The sequence below is a fragment of the Myxocyprinus asiaticus genome, chromosome 12 (genome assembly GCF_019703515.2).
Source record: "Myxocyprinus asiaticus isolate MX2 ecotype Aquarium Trade chromosome 12, UBuf_Myxa_2, whole genome shotgun sequence".
Taxonomy (NCBI): Eukaryota; Metazoa; Chordata; class Actinopteri; order Cypriniformes; family Catostomidae; genus Myxocyprinus; species Myxocyprinus asiaticus.
In genome coordinates, this window is record NC_059355.1 from 5,041,836 (window position 1) to 5,066,969 (window position 25,134).

Sequence of the window (25,134 nt, forward strand, 5' to 3'; positions counted from 1 at the left end):
CTTTTCAGAAGGTCGACATTTCGGTATTATAAATGTTTTATTCTAATATTTTGAGTGACTGGATTTTTGATTTCCATGAGCTGTAAGACGTAATCATCAAGATTAAAACCAAAAAAGGCTTGTAATATTTCACTTTGTGTGTAATGAATCTAGAATATATGAAAGTTCCACCTTTCCACGATATTCTAATTTTTTGAGATGCACCTGTAATATTAACTCTCTTCTCTCCTCTTCATACCAACTACATTCAAATATTACATGCTCAACTGTTTCTTTTCCTCCACAATACTCACATTAACCATTTTCATGTACTCCAATTATATACAGTGATGAATTCAAACCTGAATCCCCAAGTCTTAACCTATTATAACCTCTTCTTTCCTATTTCTTCCACAAATATTCCTTTTACTATCTACCATTTATATATATATATATATCTTATATAAATGTCTACCCTTACAATCATTATTCCAAACCTCTTGCCATTCTTTAACAATATTTTCCTCATAATGGATTTGATATCACTTTTACCCAAAGGAACACTAACATCCACTTCTTTCCTTTTTAAAGCATTTTTAGCTAGCTCATCTGCCACTTCGTTACCAGTTATCCTACATGCGCTGGTACCCAACAGAATCCTACTTCCACTCCTTTCCAATGTATTTGCCACAGCAACGTAAATATTTCAGTCATCAGATCTTTCCTTGATGACTGCCATGTAGAAAGTGTTTTTAAAACAGATGCAGAATCAGAACACACCACCACTCTGTCTGGTCTTATCTCCTCTACCCACATTAATCCTATAATAATAGCAACCATTTCTACAGCATATATTGACAACTCTGATGTCAGTCACTTTGATATAGTTATATTAAGACCTGGAATATATATACTCCCACTCCTATAATTCCTAGATTTGGGTCTCTTTAACCATCTGTATATATTTGAGTTCTTGTATAAAATCTTTCTTTGATGTGCTTATTTACATTATATTGAATTTGTGCTATTTCTTCCCATTCTCTTCTTTTATCTAGTATCTTCCAAATCTATTTCTACGTCAGGGAATATTCATGACGGAACTTCACTCCATACAGGTGACACATTAAATATTCTGTCTAGAGTTTGATACTTTTCTGCCACATCATTTATAATCCACCCAAAACCCCTTCCTTTCTTATTTGTATACTCCCATCAGCAAAATGGCTTCCAGCATGACTCTTCAAGGTTGCCCAATATACCAACAACAATTTTATTCTGCGTAAATTCATTGGCCTTTCATTTGCCTCAACTTACAAAGCATTAACCGGTGTCGACTTAACTGCTCCTATAGACATATTCTGAGAGCTCTATACTGTATTTTATCTAATTGATTTAACAACATTACTGAAGCAGCACCATAAATCATGCATCCATAATCAAGCACAGACCTAATCATGGCTTGATATATCATCAATAATGATGTTCTTTCTTTCCACGCTATTGCTCGCATCACATTTAAAATTCTCCAACATTTCTTATCCATTTCATCTATGTTTCTTCCATGTATAACGGCTATCAAACCACATACCTAGATACTTAAATACATTCACACGTTCTACTGATTTTCCATATAGTAATAATTCGAATTTATTGGGAAATTATTTTTTCCGAGTATAGTACATACACCATGATTTGCTTGTTGACATTTTAAATCTCCAATCTATTGACCACTGTTCCACCTTTTTAATGGCTGTCTGCATACTTAAATTCACATGAGAAATGTTTCGACCTCTCTTCCATATAGCACCGTCATCTGCATATAAAGCACACCATATAGCTTGACCTAAGTTTGCAAATATATCATTAACCTTTATCTTCAATGAACTGTTCAACTATTTCCCCACTGGAATTTATTTTCGTACTACCCCATTACCAGTTGTGTGCATTCAAATCTCCGCACCATAACTCCCCTTTCCCCCTATTTCCTCCAACTTTCTCAAGCAAACATTGTGTAATTTTTGAACATGCATTATAAAAAATTATAAACAATAAGTGATCCCTTTGATAATAAATTTATACCATAACACATTCTGCTTCTTTAATTTCAGGAATTGCCCTATATACTATTCCTTCTTGTATAAATGTAACTACTCCACCTTGTGCTCCCAATCTATCCTTTCGTACAGAGTTATTTCCTGGCAAAATACATTTCAACCATGGTACTTGTATGCATACTAAATTTGGTTTATGATCTAACTCTAATACATATATATTCGTTCTTTTATTTAGTTAATTTGTGTTTTTTATGCAGACTGTAGTGCATTGTAGGCTTGGTTTAAATATTTTTCATTTGCTTTTGGTTATTTTCTATAATCTCCTGATTATTTTTGATTTTCTATACCCAGAGCTGCTGAGTCCAGCGTGATCCACGCAGCAAAAATAGGCTCAACGCCGAAACTTTCCATTCGCTGCCATGTCTGGGACACTTCTGGCATGCGTCACCTCGCGACTCACGCTTGAAATGTGAAGGATGTAATCTGTTAATATGGGTGCCGAAACGAAAACACGCTGCTCACGTCTTGCTCACGCCCCGCTCACAGACAATATGTGAAACCGCCGTCATGTTTGGTTCTCTTCTCTTGACTGACCACTACTGGGTGGGGCTACAGAAGTGATAAGTAGGTGTTGATGTGTTGTTGTGGAGGTGTTCAGATACAAATGTCTACCACAGTGTGACATCACAATGTGGAGGAAGTAGAGACCAAGTCATTTAACAGCTTGGTTTCAACAAATGCTCTTTTTGCAGTGAGGAAGTTTTGAGTTCTGAAACTTACAGTATGTTTTTATAGTACAATGACTTCTTTTATGTCAAAAAACAAAGGATAATGTGATTCCTCTTGTCATGACCCCTTTAAGTAAACACCTTAAAATTGTTACTAGGGGTGTGACGAGATCTCGCGATATTAAAACGTGACGATATTTCTTGTTGAGGTGAAAAGTTGTCTCACGATATCAGCATGACAGAGTGTGAGGGTGAAATTCGCATAGAAGATGCCCCCGCCAATTTTAAATCGTTTGTGTGGCAGCATTTTAGGTACCCGGTGGAAACAATAAACGGCGACAGAGTGACAGACAAGACACGAACAAAGGCTGTCTCTCGTTTGGAAGGCTGCGTCCTCTGGAGGTCGCATTTATAGGCCGCATACGTCAGAGACATTCTCGTTTATTTTTTTCAATGATGCATGCGGCCGACAAATGCGACCTCTGGAGGACGCAGCCTTCCAAACGAGACATAGCCAGTATGTAAGCACTGTAAGAAAATAGTGCTGTACACCGCGGCTAACACAAGCACTATGCAAAGACTCCTACAGAACCACTGCAGCTCTCAACTAATATCAACCAGGTCTGAAGAGACTCATGTGAATATATATTATATAAAATGTCTGGGTTCAATTCAAGTTCAGCTCAATCGACAGCATTTGTAGCATAATACCGATTACGACTGAATAAGTTCGATTCGTCCGTCAGTCTGCCAAGGCACTTAACGGAAGTGAATGGGGCCTGTCCAAAAACATTAAAATACACTGTTTAAAAAGTATGGCCAAAAGATGTAAACGTTATACATGTTAACATGATTTTAGTGTGATAAAATTACATACATTTTTAAAGTTTAAATTATTTGTGTTAATCAACATTCAACATGGCTGCCCAGGAGCATTCCAAAGATGGCCAAAGAGTGGACTGACTTGTCTCGAAAGAGACTTTGATTACGTGGAGATCATTTCATTTTCCAGAAACAATTGGCTTTACGTCTCTTTGCCATACATTCATAGTCTATTCAAGTGCAGTCATGAAACCACCCAAAACAATGAAATACAATGATAATTACAATTTTCCAAGCAATAATTTAATAGAAAATAAAAAAGACAGGTAAAATATCCATAAATTACACACAATCAAATTAAAAATAAAATCAATTCAATGCACTTTTAAGTACAACATTTTCATTTGTTTAAATCAGCCTTTAGAGTCCTCTGCAGACTTGCTATGCTGGCATCTAGTGCTGCTAGCCCGTCTCTGAAATTCTGCTCATCTCGTGTGTTAAACGTCGACCAGGAGTTTAAGCTCCAATCAGAAGCCAAAGACTTAATATCACAAGAGGAGTAGGTCTTCTCCATCACTGAGGGCCGCCCAGTGTATGCCGACTCAATACCCATCCTTAGGCACTGACGGGCATGCTGGGATTGCATCGTGTGATCATCCAGGCTCTTGTTTTTCTGATTTAATTGCAAGGCTGCACCATCAGGATCTGAAAGGAAATCTCGGCTCTGAGTATGGAGCACATCAGAGATGCCCAGCTTTTCAGTAAAAGCATGTCCCAGATATTTCAGCCCTACAGGCCCATCCAAATTTTCCCTTTGACTCTTGGCTGTTATCAGCTCATCACACTGAGTGTGAGGTTTACTTTGAGCAACCCCAGTGGCAAGCTGCACCATTGGCGCCTCTCTTAAAGGGGCAAAAATTGTTCTCTTCTGCTGTAATTGGTGCACATTCTCACCTATGGCTTCCAGGGTTGGCTCATGTATACCCCTGACTTTTGGTGAACAGACTTTAGTATTTGATAATATAATGCTTTCTTTTCCAACATCAGACTGGACAGGGGAAGCTGGTTGTAATGTCTGGGACCTCACATGAACTCTTTGGGGAGGAGAGGCCTGTCCAGTCCCCTCTAGAGTTTGAAGATAGGTCTTTACAGAGTCTGAAAGTTGGTCTAATACAGCAGTCTCTCTCTGTGCATTTTCATGCAATTCCAGAACACTCTTTGTAAGCTGAGAGTGAGAGTTTGGTTGACACAAATCTAATTGTGGAGAATGTTCAGTTATGTATTTTCTCTGGTTTCTCTGTAGATTTCTGTGCATGAAAGAAACAGCAGATTTTAAACCCACCTGCATCTGACCCACATCTTCTGTTACACGATTTATTCTTTGAATTACATTTCAGGATGTATTTTTTGTGTGTGTGATTGAGTTGACTCTAACCTGATGACCTCCTGCAGTCTGCTGATCTCTGCCTCCCTCTGCTGGAGACTCAGTGTCAATGAAGACTTCTCAATCTCACACTCTTGGAGTTTATTTTTGCAGCTCTGCATTTCAGTTAATGCATCATTCACCTCTGCAAGGTTATGTAATGTGACAATCACATGCAGCATTAAGAAAGAGACCTAAATCTGTCATGTTTTGTTATATTTTTGAAAAAAGACATCTTATCTTGTAACGGTGACAAATGCTATAATATACTATTATACCACATATTATACCACATCTATCTTAAGGAATAGTTCACCCCAAAATGAAAATTCTCTCATCATTTACTCACCCTCATGCCATCCCAGATGTTTATGACTTTCTTCTGCTGGACACAAACAAAGATTTTTAGAAAAATATCTCAGCTTTGTAGGTTCGTACAATGCAAGTAAATGGTGACCACAACTTTGAAGCTCCAAAAAGCACAATAAAGGCAGCATAAAAGTAATCCATACGACTCCACTGGTTGAATCCGTCTTTTGAAGCGATCTAATCAGTTTTGGGTGAAAACAGACCAAAATTTAACTCCTGTTTCACTGTACATCTTGCCATTACAGTCTCTAGGCACGATCATGATTTCAAGTTTGATTACACTTCCTAGTGCTTGACGCATGAGCAGAGCACTAAATGGTGCTAGGAAGTGTAATCGAGCCTTAAATCATGATCAAGACTTATTGTGAAAAAGGAGTTACATTTTGGTCTGTTTTCACCCAAAATTAAATAGACAGCTTCAGAAGACATTGATTAAACCACGTGAGTCGTATGGATTACTTTTATGCTGCCTTTACTTGCTTTTTGGAGCTTCAAAATTTTGGTCACCATTCAATTGCATTGTGTGGACCTACAGAGCTGAGATATTCTTTTAAAAATCTTTGTGTTCTGCAGAAGAAAGTCACATCTTGGATGGCATGAGGAAATGAAAATTCTGTCATCATTTACTCACCCTCATATCATTCCGAACCCATTATTACTTTTTTTGTATTATTACTTTAATTTAAGTAATCTAATGAATGTCTCATTGGATGCATTCAATAAAATGGCCATACATAGAGACTCACTTATACGTTTATTACAGTGAGGTTAAAATAAGGTTTGTGTTGTTGACATATTGGATTTGTGCTGTTTACAAGGATGTGATTTGATAGCGAATAATTGAAATGGTCTGTTCATCATACAACGTGATTGTATGCCTTCAGAAGACTTGGAATATGATGCAATAGTCAAATGCACTATTTTTATGACACTTTTGGATGCTTTGTTAAGCATTTAAGTGAGTCTCTATGCTATTTTACTGAATTCAGACGAGACATTTATTAAATTATTTCCTTTTGTGTTTCGCAGAAGACCGAGAGTCATGTGGATTTGGAATGACATGAGAGTGAATAAATGGTGACAATTTTATTTTTAGGTGAACTATTTTACCTTGTAAAATTAATTAAAACAATCCTATATAAAAGTATATGAAAATGTAAATGCAAAAATTTAAAGTTCAAATGAAAAATTATCTAACCCCAAGACTGAGAAAGTACTCTTACCCAGCCTTAGGCGATGGTTTTCTAACTTGCACAGCTCCTTGTGCTGCTGCAGGTAACTTTCTATGTCCTCCACAGCTTTCTGTAGTCTCATGTTCTCCTGCTGCAGAGTCTCAAGCTCTCCACGGCTCTCATTTAACTGGGTCTGGAGAGTGAGGTTCAGTGACTGCAATGCAACCACTAAAACACACACAGGTTGTTTTCATACATCCACTTGGCTAGACAGAAAATTAAAGACTACATTCAAAGGCCTGATTTATTGTGTGATTTTTCTCTCACATGACATATTCTTTGATAGACAAAGCAGAGAGAGCTGACTTGTCTCTGACAGCATTCATTAGGAATGGATCTGCTCACCCTCCATGTTGCAGTCCACAGGCCTGGCCCGCCGTTCTGCTCTCTCCCTTTCCAATAACTGCTGATTGAGTATTCGCAATCGTCTGGGAGACATGCACATGAACACTAATTTTCTAATTTGCAACTGATTGAAAAGCAAGGAAATAAAGAAATAACATATTTGAAGCCAGACTGGATGAGTAAACTCTGTCATTGCACTCCTAGCATAGGTCAGACACTCAGATGCCAGAGACTCAGATCCTAAGATCCTTCACTGACCTACGCAACTGTACATTCTCGCTCCTGAGAGGCTGCAGGGCGAGTGCGATCTCCGCCTGGATGTTGGTGCTGCCCACCATGACAGGTAGTAGGGAGATGTTCTGCTCCACCTCTGAGATCAGACGTACAGCCTCACTGTCTGCACAGGAGGGAGAAAGGAAAATCTGCTCAAACTCCTGCAAATCCAGCAACTCCATCCCAGAGTTCCTGGACTCAGGAATATTTCAAGGGTCCATTTATGATTGTTACTGAAAGTGAAGTTGATACCCATATTAGGTTTGAAATATGATTTCAGCTTTCATAAATCATGGCTAGGGGACAACTAAAAGGTGGCACTGTAATAAGAGCATGACACCATTGCTGTATGGATAACAAGATCTTTACATTTCCTGAAGAAACTGAGGAGTAGTGCTTGCCTGTGCAAAATTCTCCACCACAATGCTAGGGTGTTGTGATAAGTTGTTGCTATGCAGTTGCTAAGGTGTTCTGGATGGTTGCCAGTCCATTGTTACGGTAAGTGGTACTTTAGGTATTGAGTTTTTATTTTAGTACAGTACATAACTATTTGGTTTCTTACTAGTACAATTCAAAAGGACCCATCCCCAAGTCTCTATGATATTCTGGTCCCTAAATATGGCTTAGGTCCATTGGCGTCATTTATGGGTGGGATGGGTGGAACGTGTCCCCACCACTTTTTGAAATATCTGTCATGTCTAATGCAGAAAAACATCACCAGATCTTGAGAAGGAGTTCCCATTTTGTTTGTGTGTTATAATAAGTGGCAATCCAGTACTGGTGTTTGTTATTTTTAACTTAAGAATGATTGCTTGTTTCAGCTGTGGTGTTGAGAGACAGCGGGCGGCGATGTTCTTTCGTGCATCCAGATACGCGCTCTGCTCGTTCCACTGCTCGTTCCAGCTTTATTACGAAGCAAAATGCAAACAGATGTGTCCCCACTCATGATATGTGCTGATCCAATCTTTAAGTTAAAAAGCTATATAAGGGCGGATTAGAACTCCTTGATTAGAGGTGAAAACTTTACCATGAGACCAGTCAGTCATCCTGATTAAAATGAATTGATCCATGTGACACGTTATCTATCCACTGACAAAGAAAATCCCAGTACCGACAGTGTTAAGGTCTTTGCACACCAAAGGCTATGCGATTATGAGAAAGGAAACATTCGAGACACTATTTCAGTTCACCTGCTGGACGAGTTGACTGGCAGCATTATCATGTGTACACAGTTTGAGGGGTGATTAGAAAGAATTGTGTAAAAACAAATATCAACGGTTAAAACATGCTATCACTTGGAACGATGCTGATTACATGCCACTGCCATTTCTTCAGAATTTTCTGACTGAGGGACAAGAGCGCATCGCTCATACCTCGAAACTCTGAAGTAGTAGTGCAGCCAGCTTACGCAATGTCTCATTCACTTCATCTCAGGGAACCGAAGTTACATGTGCAAGCGGAGACGTTCCCTATCGATTAAGTCCCATCACTCCGCACTACGTGACATAATACCCCCAGAGGTATAGCCACTTGAAAAGGAATATGTATAGGAAGTCACAGACTTATAAAAAAAAAAAAAAAAGTGTATAGAATAATTAATAACTCCATATGGTGAAAACCAGATGAGAAGTTAATCTAGCCTGGGAATCTATATGAACCATATAAATACACACAGTATAAATGTAACCCCTTCACAATCAGAGGCTGGGAAAATAGGTTTTATTTCGAGTGGAAGTGCTTGTGAGTTCTAAGGGTGGGGTAATTTCTAAAACAGCCTACATACAGGTGGCTGTATCAAAATATATCAGGCAGCCCTCCCGTAATAAGGAAGCTTGGGCTCACCCGCTGAGTGTTGGAACAACAAGCACTCTAGACAGAGAGGACCTGTGAAGAGATGGACACCATGTCTCGGTTGTAAAACCTTGCGAACATGTTTTTGGAGACCAATCTGCTGCATAATATATGTCCTGCAAGGGCACACCATTTGCCCATGCCCATGAAGTGGCCATACTTCTAGTTCAGGGGTTTTCAGAGTCCTGGACAGTAAGCCCCCCTCTGAGAAAATTTACAAGGCTGTCCCCCCCTTAGACCCCCTCCCCCCATTTTTTGTTAATTTTCTTTTTCTTCATATTTACAAGCATAGAATAATGTCATATAGGCCTTTACAATAGTAAAGTAAATAATAAATAACATAGCCTATGCTAAATGTAAAAAAAACAACAAAAAAAACAACTAAATATAAAACAGCAGATACATTCTGGCCACTTATTTGAAGGGTGCTGTCCTCTAGTGTATTATTAAAATGTATCATATTTCAGGTGTTGGAGCAATTCACCAATGACACTATGTAACACAATTTTGGTTCCTGGGTAGTATAGTAAGTGTTATTTCCTAATTGCTTATGCCTCAAAAGTATAGAAAACGGCTATTATTCCCCACTAACTTTGCTTCTGTGACCAGGACAGCGATATTTTGAAACTGACCTATTTCCAATGAGAAAATGGGCAAATGTGTCTGTTCGTTCACAAAGTCAGAAAAAACAACATATGAATCCAAATTTACATGTATTTATACTAAAGTAATACAAAAACGACTACAAAATATTTAGAAGGGAGTAGTTTTTCGAGATTTACAATTATACTGTAAATCACAATCACGAATCAGCCCCCAAATGTACTCATCATACTTCAAGGCGTCCAGCAAGGTCTTGATGCTGTTGTAATCCTCTTTGAGGTGCACCGAGTGAGCCAGGGGAAGAGACCGGTACTTGTTACCATTATGGAGCAGCACACTCATTCTGGATACAGGCGATTCCGATTGCCTCGAACAGACTGGTCACATTGTGGCAGAAGCAGAGCCCATCTTGACAGGTGAAGAAACTGGAAATAGGTTGGTGACGCTTCCTCTGATCTACGACTTGCACACTTTCATCCAACAAGTTCCACTGCTTGAGCCTAGATGTCAAAAGCTCGGCACTGGACTTGGTGAGACCAAGATCTCTAATGAAGTTGTTGAGGTCTTTTTGGTTGGGGTAGTATGGGTTTCTCTCCTCAGCTCCACCTCTGAAATTGTCATCTGGATCTACAACGTCTTCCTCACTCTCTGATTTGCTGCTCTCTTCTAAAGACGGCTGCTCTCTCTCCGGAGGAGTGAGTACGGGGAGCTCATGGCAGTGTGGCACCGGAGCGATGGATGAGGGAAGGTCCGGATATGTGATAGCAGATGCATTCTTGCCAGTCCGATGTTTGGAAGGGTCCACCATGCAGAAGTAGCAGTTGCTTGAGTGGTCAGCGGGTTCCTGCAAAATTTTTGGGATAGCAAACTTCATAGCTCTCTTTTCCCCTCTGTACCATCCTACAAAAATAAATTTATTTCACCCATGCCTAATGTGTAAGAGATTCTCACAACATTTTTCATACATGATATATATTATTCAATAACACTGAAAATTGTAAAACATTTTAAAAGTAAAAACGTATAAAAAATTTTAATTTTTAAAATTGTAAAACACAAAATTCTGAGCAACAAGTGTCCATCTTACCTTCCAGAGTTTTTTTGCAGTGCTCCCAGGTGAAATGAGGTGCCCAGGGTTTGTCTTGATCTCCGACAGGCATGCCGAAATATGCCTTGTAGGCCCTCACACATCTTAGCAGATGCTTCCACGGAGTACTTTTTCGCTCGTCTTGATAAATTAGCCGCAGACATAGCAAAATGCGTCTGTCGGATGCTTGCAGCCTCTTGATGCCAATTATTAGGAAATAACACTTACTACCCAGGAACCCCAAAAAAAAAAAATAATAATAATTTGTTACATGGTGATCAATAACCTTTAATTCAGTCTGACTCATTTGCAATGCTTTATACACTGATGCGTGATAAACGGCTATAAATATTTCTATTAATAATATGAAACCGTATTTTGCATAATTTTTTATTAAAAATAGAGTTTACAGTTACTTAACGCTTTTAGCCTATATCTGTGATAAACTTGCATCACATGAGCCAATCTTAGTCCAAATATGAAACTGCACTTGTCTCAAACACGACACGTCGACCCGATATTATGTTGAACGCATTATAATGGACACATCGTTATTTGTTTCAGATTATCTGCATCCTAGATAGTGATGGGGAGTCGAATCCAAAAGAGTCGATTCCTCAACTCTGAGGAACTAGAGCTTCTGACTAGAATCGGAGTTGACTCTAATACAGGAATTGATTCTTTTGTTAGACTCTGTAACTTTTTTGAACAGGACATTGTGATTGCTAATTCATTGATTTGAACCATTCTTAAAAAACAAACACATCCTCTACAAATACCTGTTGGTTAGTGGGACACTCATTCATCATGTGTGACTGAGTGAGACAATGTGCGTGCAAAAGAGAGAGAGTATTTGTCAGTATTACATCAATACATGGGACAGTGGTTGGAGTAGATTCTTCCAATTTTCCGTTTCGTAGCCGGCCCACTAGGAAAAGTCCCAGTTCTCCCAATGGCCAGTTCGCCCCTGGCGGAAACCATTTGAATTCGGCACAGAATTCTACATCACCACCCTTGAAAATACTTTAGTAACACTAACTGTACTTTAGGTAGAAATAGATTCATAATAAATATTATTATATCATTACTTTAGCTTCATTACTTGTAATAGGCAATATAGGATAGTGAGGGAATATCATTAATTTTTGTTACAACTTGTAAAGGTTTATATTTTGCAATTGCTAATTTAAAAATGTTTAGGCCAATGGTTTATGATTACAAAAAAGGCTATAGTTTGTTTCATAGAATCAAGTTACATCTAACCATGGTAGTGAAAATCCATATTCCATGTGCTTTGATCTTGTTACAAATAACAGTTAAAACAAAACTATGGTAAACTTTCATCAGGGCAAATACAAAATACATGAAACAAAACATTTTAAGATGAAAAAGAAATACATAAATCCAAAAAAAAAAAAAAAAAAAAAATAAGTAGGCTACAATATTTTTTGGACTGTAAGTAAATATAACTGGTTTTGTTTGCCTTCAGAAATTCCGAGAGATTTGAATCAATAAGAACTTGATGAAAGAAGTCCCAACTCAGTCATACTTGGAATTATTTAGCCACATAAATTCAGTTTACTTTTTACTTTTATAGATTACTTTTTTAGATAACCTCACTGTTGTTAATACCAGAAAATGTACATCTGCATCCAACTCTAAATCGATGACGTACTGTTGAATGAGCATTTCAGTGGGACAAAATATGCAATACTATTGGACATTTCACTTATTTTTGAAATAATAATATCACTTTTATCATTATCTTCTGTATTCGCATTTTACTATAAAAATAGTATTCAGCTTTCCCATCCCACTAACAGTTAGGGTTATGATTTAAGTAGGAGAAACTGACCAGGAGTTACAGAAAAACTTCAAATAACGGAGCAGCAATCGGACGCAGTAAGCAGTGGATTGAGCGAGCTATATTTGAGTGAAAATTAATGCTGATTTTTATAATCCCATTGATTTTCCGCTCATGCCTGACAAGCAATTTTGGTGGGTGAAAATATGTCACTTTGGAAGGCACTACCCACTAATGGCCACCCCTGGTGACGGCCCTGAATTTTGACACAATCCTGATTAAAAATAAGTCGAGTCGTCGAGGAGTCGATTCCATCAACTCAAATGGCTAGAGTCAGGAGTCGAGTCCAAAAAACTAAAAATCGAACACCCCTAGTCCTAGACACTTACATTGTCAACTTACATCGTCAGTGAGCATCAGAATTGATCCTTCGCTAAGCCCCGCCCTAAGTGTTTCTGACCAACCCTGTCTTAGCAACTGTTGCCCCGCCGCCATTACTCTGACAAGCGTTTGCCTTTTTACAATGATAGCCAACAGGAGTAATGTTTGTTTGAGTAATTTTAAGCGGATTTTCATTGAAATGATCCAAAAAAAATTTCAAAAACATTGTTGCTGGGTCACTTGTAATAGTGATACGAGGTACCTAGAGAGGATACATGCAGTATTTTTTTATTTTTATCTTTAAATAAATATTGAGAAGAGCATGCTTTGGATTAAAGTGTGTCATTCCTCATTACCAAATGAGCATGTATAGCCAATGTAGAGCATTCCTATAGCGCAACGGTAGCCAAGGGGGGCAGAGCTTAGTGAAGGTTCATGTATTATCCTGCGCTTCCCCAAAAAACAAAACAAAACAAAAAAAGTTACCGGCCAAATGGCGAGATGATTACTCCGGTAACTTTTCTCCCTTGATATAACAATAGGCAGAATATTTGTTTCAATGAGTCAGAGCTGTGTGGCTTTAAAATAGATTTGCGAGTTCATATGACTGGCACTCTGAGCGAGAGCAGGGAGATTTCATAGAGCAGCGTATATTTGAGAGCATGCGTTTAGTTTTGAGTGAGAGCCAAGGACGTCCGTGTGTGGAAAGATTCACACTCGCGCAACTGGTACATTGATGCGCTATCGCATGATATGCAGGCGTTCACGACAATAACAGTGTTGTAATGCCATAGAGCTACGGTCTATTAAGCTGGACTATGGTTTATTAAGCCAATGATTTTTATTTATCTTCACAATACATTTTTATAGTATTCATGTATGTTTTGATTTCACTTGAGGTGCGCCTCCCAGTTTGAAAACCGTGGCTCTAGTTGAATGTGCTTTCACACCAATAGGGCATTTCACGCACTACGATTCATAAGCGAGGGCAATCACATCAGTGATCCAGCGAGAGAGCCTTTGCTTGAAGACGGACATGCCTTTTGTACATCCTCCATAACAAACAAAGAGCTGATCCACTCTACATACATGTGTAATGCACACACAGGGCATAACAAATGCTTAAACTGCTCCTCATCTAAATTAAATGGTGGGGGAAAGAAGGCTTGTAGGCAGAGCAACTGAGCATCGATAGAACCTTAGGCACATAGCCTTTTCTGGGTTTGATGGTGGCTTTTGAAAGACCTGGCCCAAATTCCAGGCATGAGCTGTCGACGGACAGCGCCTGCATATCACCCGCCCATTTAACTGTGGCCAAATCCAGCAGGAGTGCTGTCTTTAGAGAAAGCACACGCAACACAACAGATTCCAATGATTCGAACGGGGTGCTCGTGAGCACCTTCAGCACCAAGTTAAAATCCCAAGTTGGGACTGTAGCAGGGTGTGGGGGGGTTTAGGCCCCTCGCTCCCTTGAGGAACTGAAAAATTAGATCACGTCTGCCTATGGAGGAGCCAGCCTCCAGGATGTGGTATGCCGAAATTGTCGCTACATAGACCCTAAGCATCAACGGGGTGAGATCTGCATCCAGCAGCTCTTGGAGGAATGTGAGGGTCTCAGCTATGTTGCAATTCACTGAGTTTCCACCACGTGAAGAGCACCAATTTGTAAACACATGCCACTTAGCGCATAGAGGTGTTTCGTGGACGGCACTCTAGTTAGCAGAATGGCATCCACCCCTAGCAGGGCATTGGATGTGGAGTACCAGAGGGGAAAGTGGGTGACCTCCGCGGAGGCAAACAGTTCCACTTCCATTCTGCTGAATATGCCCCAAATCCTCAGGACCGCCTGAGGGTGACGTCTCCATTCCCTGGTCATCGCTCTACGCCACAGTTCAGTGGGTCTGGGACATGTCGCGCGTGAGGGGATGGTGCTCGCTCCAAAGGAGGAGATGCTGTGTCAGGCTGATCGATCGAATTCCGGGCCACTGTCATGTTGTCCGATCGAATCAGAACATGGTGATTCACTCCCTCGGAATGAACAGCCTTCAAGGCTAAGAGACACCTAGCAGTTCCAGGCGATTTAAGTGCCATGCCTGCTTCATGCCTGTCCGGGTGCCGAAGACTAGGCGTCCGCCGCACAGTGCACCCCAGCCTGCACTGGATGCATCCGTGGTAACCACGTTTCGCCTGAAGGCCTGACCCAGCATGATGCCCTGCTGGTAAAATGTTGGAGATGTCCATGGTGCTAGAGCAGCTAGACAGCGTTGAGTTATACTAATGCGCACGCACCTGTAGCGCCAGGTGTGCCGTGGTACATGATGTTTGAGTCAGCATCCAACAAGCGCTTCTCTCTTCTTGTGAGATCATACTTTATTTGAACATGCAGAACCCGCTCGGGCCACGGAATGCGTGGCTTCAACGATGTCTCAGGCCGTCTTTGGTGGAGCCCTAGCAGTGGGACGGAGTTCTATGTCGGTGGCGAGTCATTAGATTGCGTCACAATTGACTTTCTGTGACCTGCAGTGCCATTCTGAAGCAACCACAAATTTTCATGTCACTCCCTTAACACTGTTGTGTCGCGTGCCAGCTTGAGTCAATGCTCTATGAGGTGAGCTAACACTCAAGCCGGATCTCCAGCTCGACTGGGGATTGCTGTAAACAGAGCTCCTCAACCGCCCATGAGAGGATGCAAAGCAGCTCTTTATCAGTGGCATGTGCCCACTCCTCACCCTTACTGGGGGAAGGGACGGCAACATCCTCCGGCCACTCGCAAATTTCTGATGCTGCGAGGACATGGCATAATCCTCATCATCAGATCAGCCAAACGTGATAAGGCCTTGCGCTTCAGAGGACCGGAGCTCATCACGCGCATACTGCACTGCAAGGGTGCTACATCGGAAGGTTGGGGGGCTCATATGGCTTGCGCCAGCACGAGATCCTCCTCGAATCCATCCATCTCAACCTCCTCATGTGGTACCTCGGGATCTAACACAGAGGAGGTGGGTGGGAGGGCGAGGGAGGCGGGATCGTCCCTCAGAACGAGGGTGATCCGAGCGTCCGGAGACTCATGCCCTCACAATGAGGGCAGTCTGTCTCCATGAGAGCTGCTTCGGCGTGGGCACGGCCCAGGCAGCAAATGCAGCTCTCGTGTTCATCTGACAGTGGGATTTGCCGCTCGAATATGGAATACTTGCGGAATAATACAATACATCTTGAAAAAGACACGTTACACACAAGTGGCTCTTTTATGAAATATATCCTTATATATATATATATATCATATAATGACAAAAGGATTCAAGAATCTCCACCAAACACAGCAGGGAGCAGGTCAGTCACGACGCATTAAGGCAATGAGTCTGTAGCGAAGAGCCCATCTGCTGGTGAAGCATCTTCGACAGCAAGGCAGAGAAATGTCTTCACCAGAACACTGCAGGGGAGCGGGTCAGTCGTCTTGCTGCAGGCGCTGAGTTGTCAAGGCAACGAGTCATCTTGCTTGCTTCTGCAGGCAAAGAACCCATCCGCTGGAGAAGTATCTCTCGACGGTGAAGCAGAGATAAGAGGGCTTGTCAAGAGGAGAGATGAAGTCGCTGTCTTGACGGAAGAAAATTCTGAAGAAATGGTGATTTCACAACTGCTTATATAGGCCAACTGCGCGCCTAAAGGGGTTTGTTCTATGATATACATAGGATATAGGTTATATTAGAGATAAGAGAGAGAAGTCACGTTCGATTAAATGCAAAGGCAAAAAAATACAGCAATATGGAATACATTATGAAGACAATCCATGTAAGATCAGAGAGTTTTTTTAAAGGGGATGCAAGGCAGTGAAGCAGCAATATAATTTACATGTTAAGAGAACCGATTTGAGAAAATCATGTTTCAGTTTTTAAAGCATTTGATGCAAAGGAACTACACATCCTCACTGCTGGTCCAGGATTTGCTCCTCGAGTTCCTTCAGCGTTTAATGTCGGTGGTCAAAACAGCTTTCTTTCTTTCTATTTAATTGTGCAGGGCATTTCATCGCCCAGTAAATAAAAAAATACTGACACCATAAAAAAAAAAAAAGTGCGCTTTGTCGGTGCGCGATTCACCGCTAATGTTCGCTCGTTAGTAATCCATTTGTAACAGGTAAAGTTTGGGCAGGGAGGAGGTGGGAACCGGCTGAAAAGCCAAAGTTTAATGGACAACATAAACTTAAACATAAAACATAAGGAGACACACACAACGCATGCAACACATGCGTCTCTCTCTCTCTCTCTCTCTCTCTCCCCCCCCCCTTCCCTCATCTCTCCCAGGCCTTCAAAAGGTGGGGAAGACCCAGCCCAGGCACAGCCCCCCCCTCCTCCAGGAAGGGGAGTGCGTCATGCCCTGAAACGGGCAATGGAGGAGTGTGATGAGGAGGAGGGTGGGGCCGGCCCATGAGCACACACGGCCGTCCCTGAATCGGGCTAATCAGCCAGGAGGGGGATAAAGAATAGCCGGAAGCGCCAGTTCGAGAGAGTGACGCACACGGCCACGTTGTGTATGTGTCCTTATGTTTTATGTTGGTTTATGTTGTCCATTAAACTTTGTTGACTGTTCAGCCGGTTCCCACCTCGTCCCTGCCCAACCTTTACCTGATATAGTGGTGACCCCTCCGTCCCCAGACAGACGGCCGCGGCTGCTCTCTTGGCAGATGGCAGCGGCGAGGACTCCGCGACAGCGCATCCCTCCTCCTCCCGGGTTTCGGCACCACTGTAACAGGTGGTCCCCATTGTTTCGATTCAAAATGTTAATAGCAAAAAAAATAAAAAGTAATAATAATAATAATAATAATAAAAAAAATAGCCTTTGGTGTGCAAAGATCTTTAGATATACAGATCAAGTTATCAAATTAATTATGTCAAATGTTTTTGGAGCACTTTAAATGGTCATCAAGAGTGACTGTTTAAACAGTAGAAGATTATTTGATATAATCTGCACATAACCTAATTAATAACACCAATACATATTGAGTATTATTTTTAGTTGGAGAAAAATTCAAATCAAATCTCACCCTGATTAGCAACCAGAGTCTTCAGCTCTCCCAGCATAAATTTGAGAGTCATCACTTTCCGGGCGGTTTTCTCTGGGCTAGTGGGTTTGCCTTCGAGACTCACATCTGTTAATTTCTCCTTGCTGGTCTGACAACTTATGTCTCTGACAGGTGTAGTGTCCACTCCATCCTGTTCTTCATCTTTTTCCTCTGCGCTGGTACTGCCTCCACTCTCCTCCAAACTGATCTCCTGCTCGTGGGCATTGTAATGATTCGGTACAGGTCCATTTGGATCAGGTTGAGGATGGCTAATGTGGGCCTGGATGGGGACTTGTGTTGCTAACCCTGCTGTTGAAGGGCAGCTCAAGAACCCACTTGATGATGCCAAAGAAATGTTCGGCCCTACAGATCCCCACTGAGGAACACCACAGATTGGACTGGTGATCAAAGGCACCCCTTGTTCTACTCGAGCGCTTGGTCCATTTTGGACGGGAGATGCAGTAACTGGAGTCTGTGTGACTGTTTTGGCGACAGACCCCTGAGGGAGAAAAGGGGTGGCAGCGTTCATGGGCCACGACTGAGTTATGCAATGAAACTCTCCTGATGAGGAACCATTGCTCTGCAAACACTCTGAAGTACACTGAATGACAGAGAAAGGCATAAGCAGAGAGACTGAGACAAGCAGGCAAAAATATCTAAGGGGTAAAAGTGTGTTTGTGTCAGTGTGTAAAACATGGAAACCAAGACGAGAGAAGAAAATCTAGAGATGGCCGTATAAATATAGACGTAAGGATATCCTGATACCAGTATCTGAATCGGGTCCGATACTGGGCACGTAATCGTAAAAAGGCTCAGATGCCTAAAACCGATACCATCTGACGTACGAATGTCATTACGTAAGCTTACAGTGCACACATTAAATCCACGATATGTCCTAGTGTTATTATTAAACAGCAAAGGCTGCAATTTAATGAAATAAATATAAAATCTGCATGTGCACATGCAGTTAGTTGATTAAATTGCTTCCTTTAGCAGTTTAAATTTACTCTGAGTCACCAGCGATATGGGCTTCCTCAGCTGTGAATCATGAGATCATGAAGCGGCATTGCTGGGTAAATCGTCAAAATAAGAGTTCCATTTAAATAGACAAAAATATCACAGAAATATGTCACTACTCTATAGTTATGTATAATTTACTGTAATGATAAAATAATAATTGTATTATATTAAGCAATACCTCACATCTGTGATGCTCTGTTGTGCAGCTCTTTATTTGACAGTTGGATTTTTGTTGTATTATCTGTAAAAAAACAAAACACTTCGTATAATAAAATAATGCAATGGTATGTTGAAAATGACTGATAATTGTTCTATTTTTATTTAATGAAAGTTTTATTGAATTTGTTTACACACCCTTTAATGATAATATTGAATTAAACTGTTAAATATGGAATTTGTGAAAGACAAAAAAAATTAAAAATTAAAAAAAAAATTTCATAGGGCCATACATGTTAACATACAGAGATGCTTCTTGTCATGAGAAAAATAATCTTCCCTTTAAATATGCAAAATAATTCTTAGACAGCCATTACCATCTTATTTGAGTTACAATAGCTGAAACCAATAAACTTGGTTTTCTTTACAGTTATTATATTATATCGATTTTTTTTTATTATTATTTTATGCAGTTTTCATTTTATTTTTTTTAAACTAACATTAGAAAAAAAACTCTCAGTATCGGTACCGGTGAGTACTGAAAAGGAAGTATCGGTACTCGTACTACAAAAAATGGTATCGGGACATCCCTATACAGAAGCATCAGTACTTTTGATGCTGATGTTGTACTGAGATAAACAAAAATACTGATTCTACATTTTTAAAGTAGAACTTTGTAATATTTTTTTTTATTATTTATTTACCATGGAAATTAATGCATAAGATCTGAAGTGAAGAAACTGAACTGTGTTAGCAAACATTTATGTAGGAAAGGAGCCATTTCTTCTAATGCTCATTTTTAAATTGTACAGAATGTTAAAGGGGTCATGAAATGCTATTTTTTTTTTTTTTTATATAATTTTATTATCTTCCCTGAGGTACACTGATAATATCAATAAAGTTTTTTTTTTTTGCACCAAAACCCTGTCTCTGGCCCTCTGTCTCAAACACTTGGTTTTGGCCTAAGCGGCTCCTTTAAACATCAATGTAAATGCCCACTGTTCTGATTGGCTAACATCGTGCAGCCCTCGAATACTGCCATATTTGAAACTTAATCAGAAGAGAATACACCAGCACTCCACAACATCATAAAACTACATTTCAGGGTTTACACATAATGCACAACACATCCGAATATATTAAAATGTTCACTCAAGCAGCAACATAACCTAACATAACAGTTATGACATATGAAATATTCATGAATGAAACCGTTTACTTACAGTCCAAATGTTGTTAACTGCCCCATTCTTCAATAACAGTTTCTTTGCAAAGCTCGAATTGTATTATGACTGGTCCACAAGCAGTCCATGCTGATAGCCGCACATATACAGTCCATAGCATGGTGAAACATGACACACACACATAGCTGCACTGAGGTGCAGATCACCAGAAACACATCCAAACAGTCAAAGACGTCCAGCTAGTGCTTGTTTACATACACAACCAATTAAAAATAGCGCAAATGGGCATAAGAACACCAAGACGCAGAGCAGCTGAGTGAAACTTGAATGGCATCTCCTTTTCCGAGTTGTAACTTGACACCTCGTCTTTTAAAAGCAGCTCGATAAACATGACAACAGTCAAAGACGTCTGTCTAATGCATGTTATATGCAACAACAAAAAAAATAGTCCAGATGGGTCCCCTTTGGTGTTCAAGAATAGTTGGTCACACTAGGCCTGTCTCTCTCCCTCTCTGTTTACGATCTGAACCGAGCGGCAGGGGGCGAAGCCAAGGGTGCAATGACGCATGTTGTGGGCATGTAAATTAGGGCTGCAATGGTACATGTATCCGAGCCGAACCGAACGGATACAGGGCCTTCGATACGGTACACGCAGTCACACGAATGATTACATATCTTGGCACGCATGAAACCAATATTAAAACAGCATATATCGAACAACACAAATCGCATAGAACTAAAAAGAAAAAAAGATTGCGGAGCAACACTGGACCACACGGAATCAAAATTTAACAGAACAGAGCGCTACACGATACACTAGAAACTGCGGATCAGATAAATGCGTGTGACGTTTATGCAAACAGTTCTTTCATCAACTTGCACGCTGCCCCGGCAGCTTTCGCTTTCGCGTGCTGTCTCCATGTCTATATCCGCGTCTCCTGCTGAACGCGCTTAGATGCGATATACAAAAGGTTCGGTTGTCCCCCCCTTATCAGTGGCCCTGCTCAGGAAGCACATCTAAAATGATGATTCATTTGCGGAGACATTATCCACATGTGTCTATTGAACTTACGGGAGCAAAGCATAAACAGCCTGTTGAAGTAAGTCTCGCCAAGGCGTTCAAGCAGCTTTTCGCTGCAAGCTCAGACAGAGCTAAAGCAATAATGAATGCCATAGGAGTATTTATTGCTGCAGATATGCGACTATACTCACTCATCGAGAACACAGGGTTTAAGCATCTGCTTAACGTGCTTGAGCCACGTTATAAAGTTCCTACAAGATTGCATTTCAGAAGTTCTGTAGTGGCTGCTATATATAAACAAGCACGCGCTGTAATTGTCCAGCAGGGGACATTGTCAACGCTAACAGATCCGTCCTCTCCTCTGATAAAACTTGACGTTTCAAAAGGGTGGGAACTATAAATGCTCTTTTTAGACGGGAGGAAGTTTTGAGTTCTGAAATTTACAGTATGTTTTTATACAACAGTTACCTCTTATATGTCGAAATATCAAGGAAAACTTGATTTTCCATTTCATGACCCCTTTAAATATGATGGCTGTAATGACCCATTTAATCCTCAGAAATCGCAAAAATGTCCTATTTCATATGGGAAGAGTGATACTGATCTTGATAGTACTTGGTATTGGATTGAAAAGAATATAAGTCGTATCATCCATCTCTAGAAAATCATGACTATCATTATAACACTGTTCAATTTAAAGGGATAGTTCAACCAAAAATGAAAATTCCCTTATCATTTACTCTCCCTCATGCCATCCAAGATGTTTGACTTTCCTTCTTTCTTCTGAACAAGATTTTTTGAAGAATATTTCAGCTCTGTAGGTCCATAGAATGCAAGTGAATGGTGGCCAGAACTTTTAAGCTCCAAAACGCACTTTGAGGCAGCATAAAAGTAATCCATACCACCCAATGGTTTAATCCATGTCTTCTGAAGCGATGACAGGTGTGGATGAGAAACAAATCAATATTGAAGTCCTTTTTTTTTTTTTTTACCATGAATTCTCCTCCCTGCCCAGTAGGTGGCGATATGCATGAAAAATGCGAATCGCCAAAAAACAAAAGAAAGTGAAAGTGGAGCTTTATAGTAAAAATGGATATAAAAATGTATTGGTTTCTCACCAACACATATCATGTGGCTTTTGAAGACATGGATTTATCCACTGGGGTCATATGGATTACTTTTATGCTGTCTTTATATGCTTTTTGGACCTTCAAAGCTCTGTCCACCATTCGCTTGCATTGAATGCACCTACAGAGCTGAGATAATCTTCTAAAAACCTTTGTTTGTGTTCGGCAGAAGAACGAAAGTCAGATACATCTGGGATGGCATGTGGGTGAGTAAACAATGAGAGAATTTTCATTCTTGGGTGAACTATCCCTTTAAGTTTGCTCAGCAGACATACAGGTTCACTGTTTGATGGTCCAGGTCTTTGAGGGCTCAGTGCAGGAGTTGATGTGGTCAGCCGACAGTTAAACACAGTAGATGTTTGAACCTGACCTGAAAACAGAGATAGGAATTGAGATCATATAGAAATCATATCAGGGCCAGCATTAGGAGTAACACTGTTTAAAGGAAGACCTTCATTAATAAGCTAATGCTCACTGGAATGTGCATACTGTAATTACTAGTTCGGAGGACATAAATACGATGTGGTGCATTCAAATGTTTTTTTGTTTCAAAAAAATTTAATTACATTTTGGGCAATTTTATATTACTTTCTCTCTCTGTTTTTTTTTTTTTACTTCCAAACAAATACTAAAAGCCTTTTACCACTAATGCGACAAAATAAAGTGCTATGGATGCATATTTAGGGTGTAATTGATGCTTAATCTATGCATTATGTCATTCTAAAACTGCCACAGAGAATGATGGGAAATGTAGTTTTGTCATTCATGCCTCATAAACCAGCTACAGTAAATGAGTATTTATGTGAGCACGTGTCTGTTTACCTGAAGATGGCAGATTACAGCTGGCAGCAGGTTGAGGGCAGGCCTGTGGAACTGAGTGTTGCGGAGCTTGTGTTACAGGGGTCAGTCCTGCAGGCTGATCATGTGACCCCTGTGCCCATCTGATCCCAGGATTCTGATCACTTCGGCAACATGGCTGCCCTGCTAAACCGGTGTGAGAACTAGTAGATAAAATAGTCTTTTGCACCGGACCTATATAAAGTAAAAAGGGATGTACAGATTATTAAACAACACTTACATAAACTTACAATATAATCGGTATACTAGCAGCAATCAACTTGAGTGGTGTTCTAACTTTGTTCCTTAAAATTACCTGGCTTCATTTTAATTTTGTTCAAATGCATAGCCGTGTTTGCCTTCTTCCCGTGTTTTTTCTTGTCTGTCTCAATCTTTCTTGATAAATTCTTGGGTTTGGGTTTAAAGATGGTCTTTGTTCCCTGTGGTTTGGGCTTTGATTCTGTTGAGTGAATATTTGCAGTCTTACCACAACACATTTGCTAATCATGAAAAATGAAGATTGATTTTAGTAGCAAAAATATCACACCTGCCTGTTCAGCTTGAAGTATCCCATTGAGTAAAGCAGCACACCGGTCCAGTCCCTCGTGTATTGTCATCACCTGGATAAAATGTTCAGTGGGAAAGAATGAAACAAGAGCTTGAATGTCATATAATTCCTCCATTCTATTCAATTCATTAATACGCTTACTGAAATTTTTCCTAAGACTCAAAAGATGTGCGATTCCTTTACCTGATCTTCTGAGTCTGTTGAATAAAGGGAATATGCTGGTTCAAGAGGTGGCACAGATCTCCCAGTGACCCTAAATCAGGCAGCAGATTCAGTTTGTTTGTTTCAAATATCTTAACGTGTCTAAAAGTGATGCAGTGTAGACCGGATTTCTTTTATCTAGTGTAATTTACTTTCTCTTGTGAATTTGTCCCCTTCCAGAGCCTGTAAGCCTGCCTGATGAGACCACCTGCGAGAGACACTTTGCTTTAAGTACAAAACAAAACATGGTAAAACAAAGGTATTCGTAAAATATTCATATATAATAGTCGACTACAACTACTACCTTTGGTCTTGATACACCTTGTCTTGCCATGTTCTATCTCACTTAGACTAAATCTGCAAAATTCACCAAGATAACCAACCCAGCAGCAAATACAATAATATTTCATAATAATACGTGTCTAATAAAGTTTTACCATCGCTTTGATATACTTCGGGGTGATACCTCTTAAGTCGGAAAGCGCAAACGTTAAATCAATCTGTAATAATGAAAAAAAACAACTAATGAGTTAAAAGGAAAACAAAGCGAATCCGCCTCACAGCCACCACCATGCAAGCGCTGTTTGCCGTTCAAAAACGGAAGACGAGTGCTTCGACCAATAGAATTCCAGCCAATTTTTACCTCTGCATTTCATTGGTGCGATTTGGTAAAGCCCTTTATAAAGCGTCTCTTTATTGGTCGTAGTCTATGTCAATCATATAAACGATAGCCAATCGCTTTCCCAGACTGAACAAATGCCCATGAAGGCTTCAGACGCCCAAAGAGGTGTTTCTATGGAGATGGAGCAGCCAAATAATCAACCATTTACGCGGTTTTGTAACATGAAATTCCCGCGTCTCAGTTCTAGAGGTAAATGTGTCAAATCAACATATATATATATATATATATATATATATATATATATATATATATATATATATATATATATATATATATATATATATATTTTTTTTTTTTGAAGTTGCCGTTTAAAACACTTTATTGCTTCTTT

At 40.1% G+C, this 25,134-nt stretch overlaps 1 protein-coding gene across 4 annotated transcripts; it reads right to left on the reverse strand.

Annotated features, from left to right (window-relative positions):
• Nucleotides 1-3,896: 3,896 nt before the first annotated feature.
• LOC127449146 (coiled-coil domain-containing protein 14-like) lies at nucleotides 3,897-24,807 on the reverse strand. 4 transcript variants are annotated; one of them, XM_051712377.1, is made up of 15 exons: nucleotides 24,559-24,807; nucleotides 24,426-24,478; nucleotides 24,274-24,329; nucleotides 24,104-24,173; nucleotides 23,900-23,972; nucleotides 23,669-23,812; nucleotides 23,338-23,547; nucleotides 22,791-22,885; nucleotides 19,206-19,268; nucleotides 17,990-18,608; nucleotides 7,211-7,349; nucleotides 6,953-7,035; nucleotides 6,599-6,775; nucleotides 5,019-5,151; nucleotides 3,897-4,890 (listed from the first exon to the last, which is right to left on the reverse strand). In XM_051712377.1, exons 2-15 carry the CDS (start codon nucleotides 24,453-24,455, stop codon nucleotides 3,984-3,986), a joined length of 2,799 nt encoding a protein of 932 aa, XP_051568337.1. In that variant the 5' UTR covers nucleotides 24,456-24,478; nucleotides 24,559-24,807; the 3' UTR covers nucleotides 3,897-3,983. The 4 variants fall into 4 exon arrangements, with proteins under 4 accessions (XP_051568337.1, XP_051568336.1, XP_051568335.1 ...); XM_051712376.1 differs by having other exon boundaries at nucleotides 24,426-24,807; XM_051712375.1 differs by having other exon boundaries at nucleotides 24,274-24,807.
• Between the last annotated feature and the right edge of the window lie 327 nt (nucleotides 24,808-25,134).

What these genes read in the sequence shown, in the direction of transcription:
- LOC127449146 (XM_051712375.1), bottom strand. Translation starts at nt 24,368, where the DNA reads ATGTTTTGTTTTGTACTTAAAGCAAAGTGTCTCTCGCAGGTGGTCTCA. An exon ending in CAACAGACTCAGAAGATCAG is followed by an intron (nt 23,973 to 24,103) that starts GTAAAGGAATCG and finishes CATTTTATCCAG; the next exon opens with GTGATGACAATACACGAGGG. An exon ending in TGTGGACTGCAACATGGAGG is followed by an intron (nt 6,776 to 6,952) that starts GTGAGCAGATCC and finishes TGTGTGTTTTAG; the next exon opens with TGGTTGCATTGCAGTCACTG.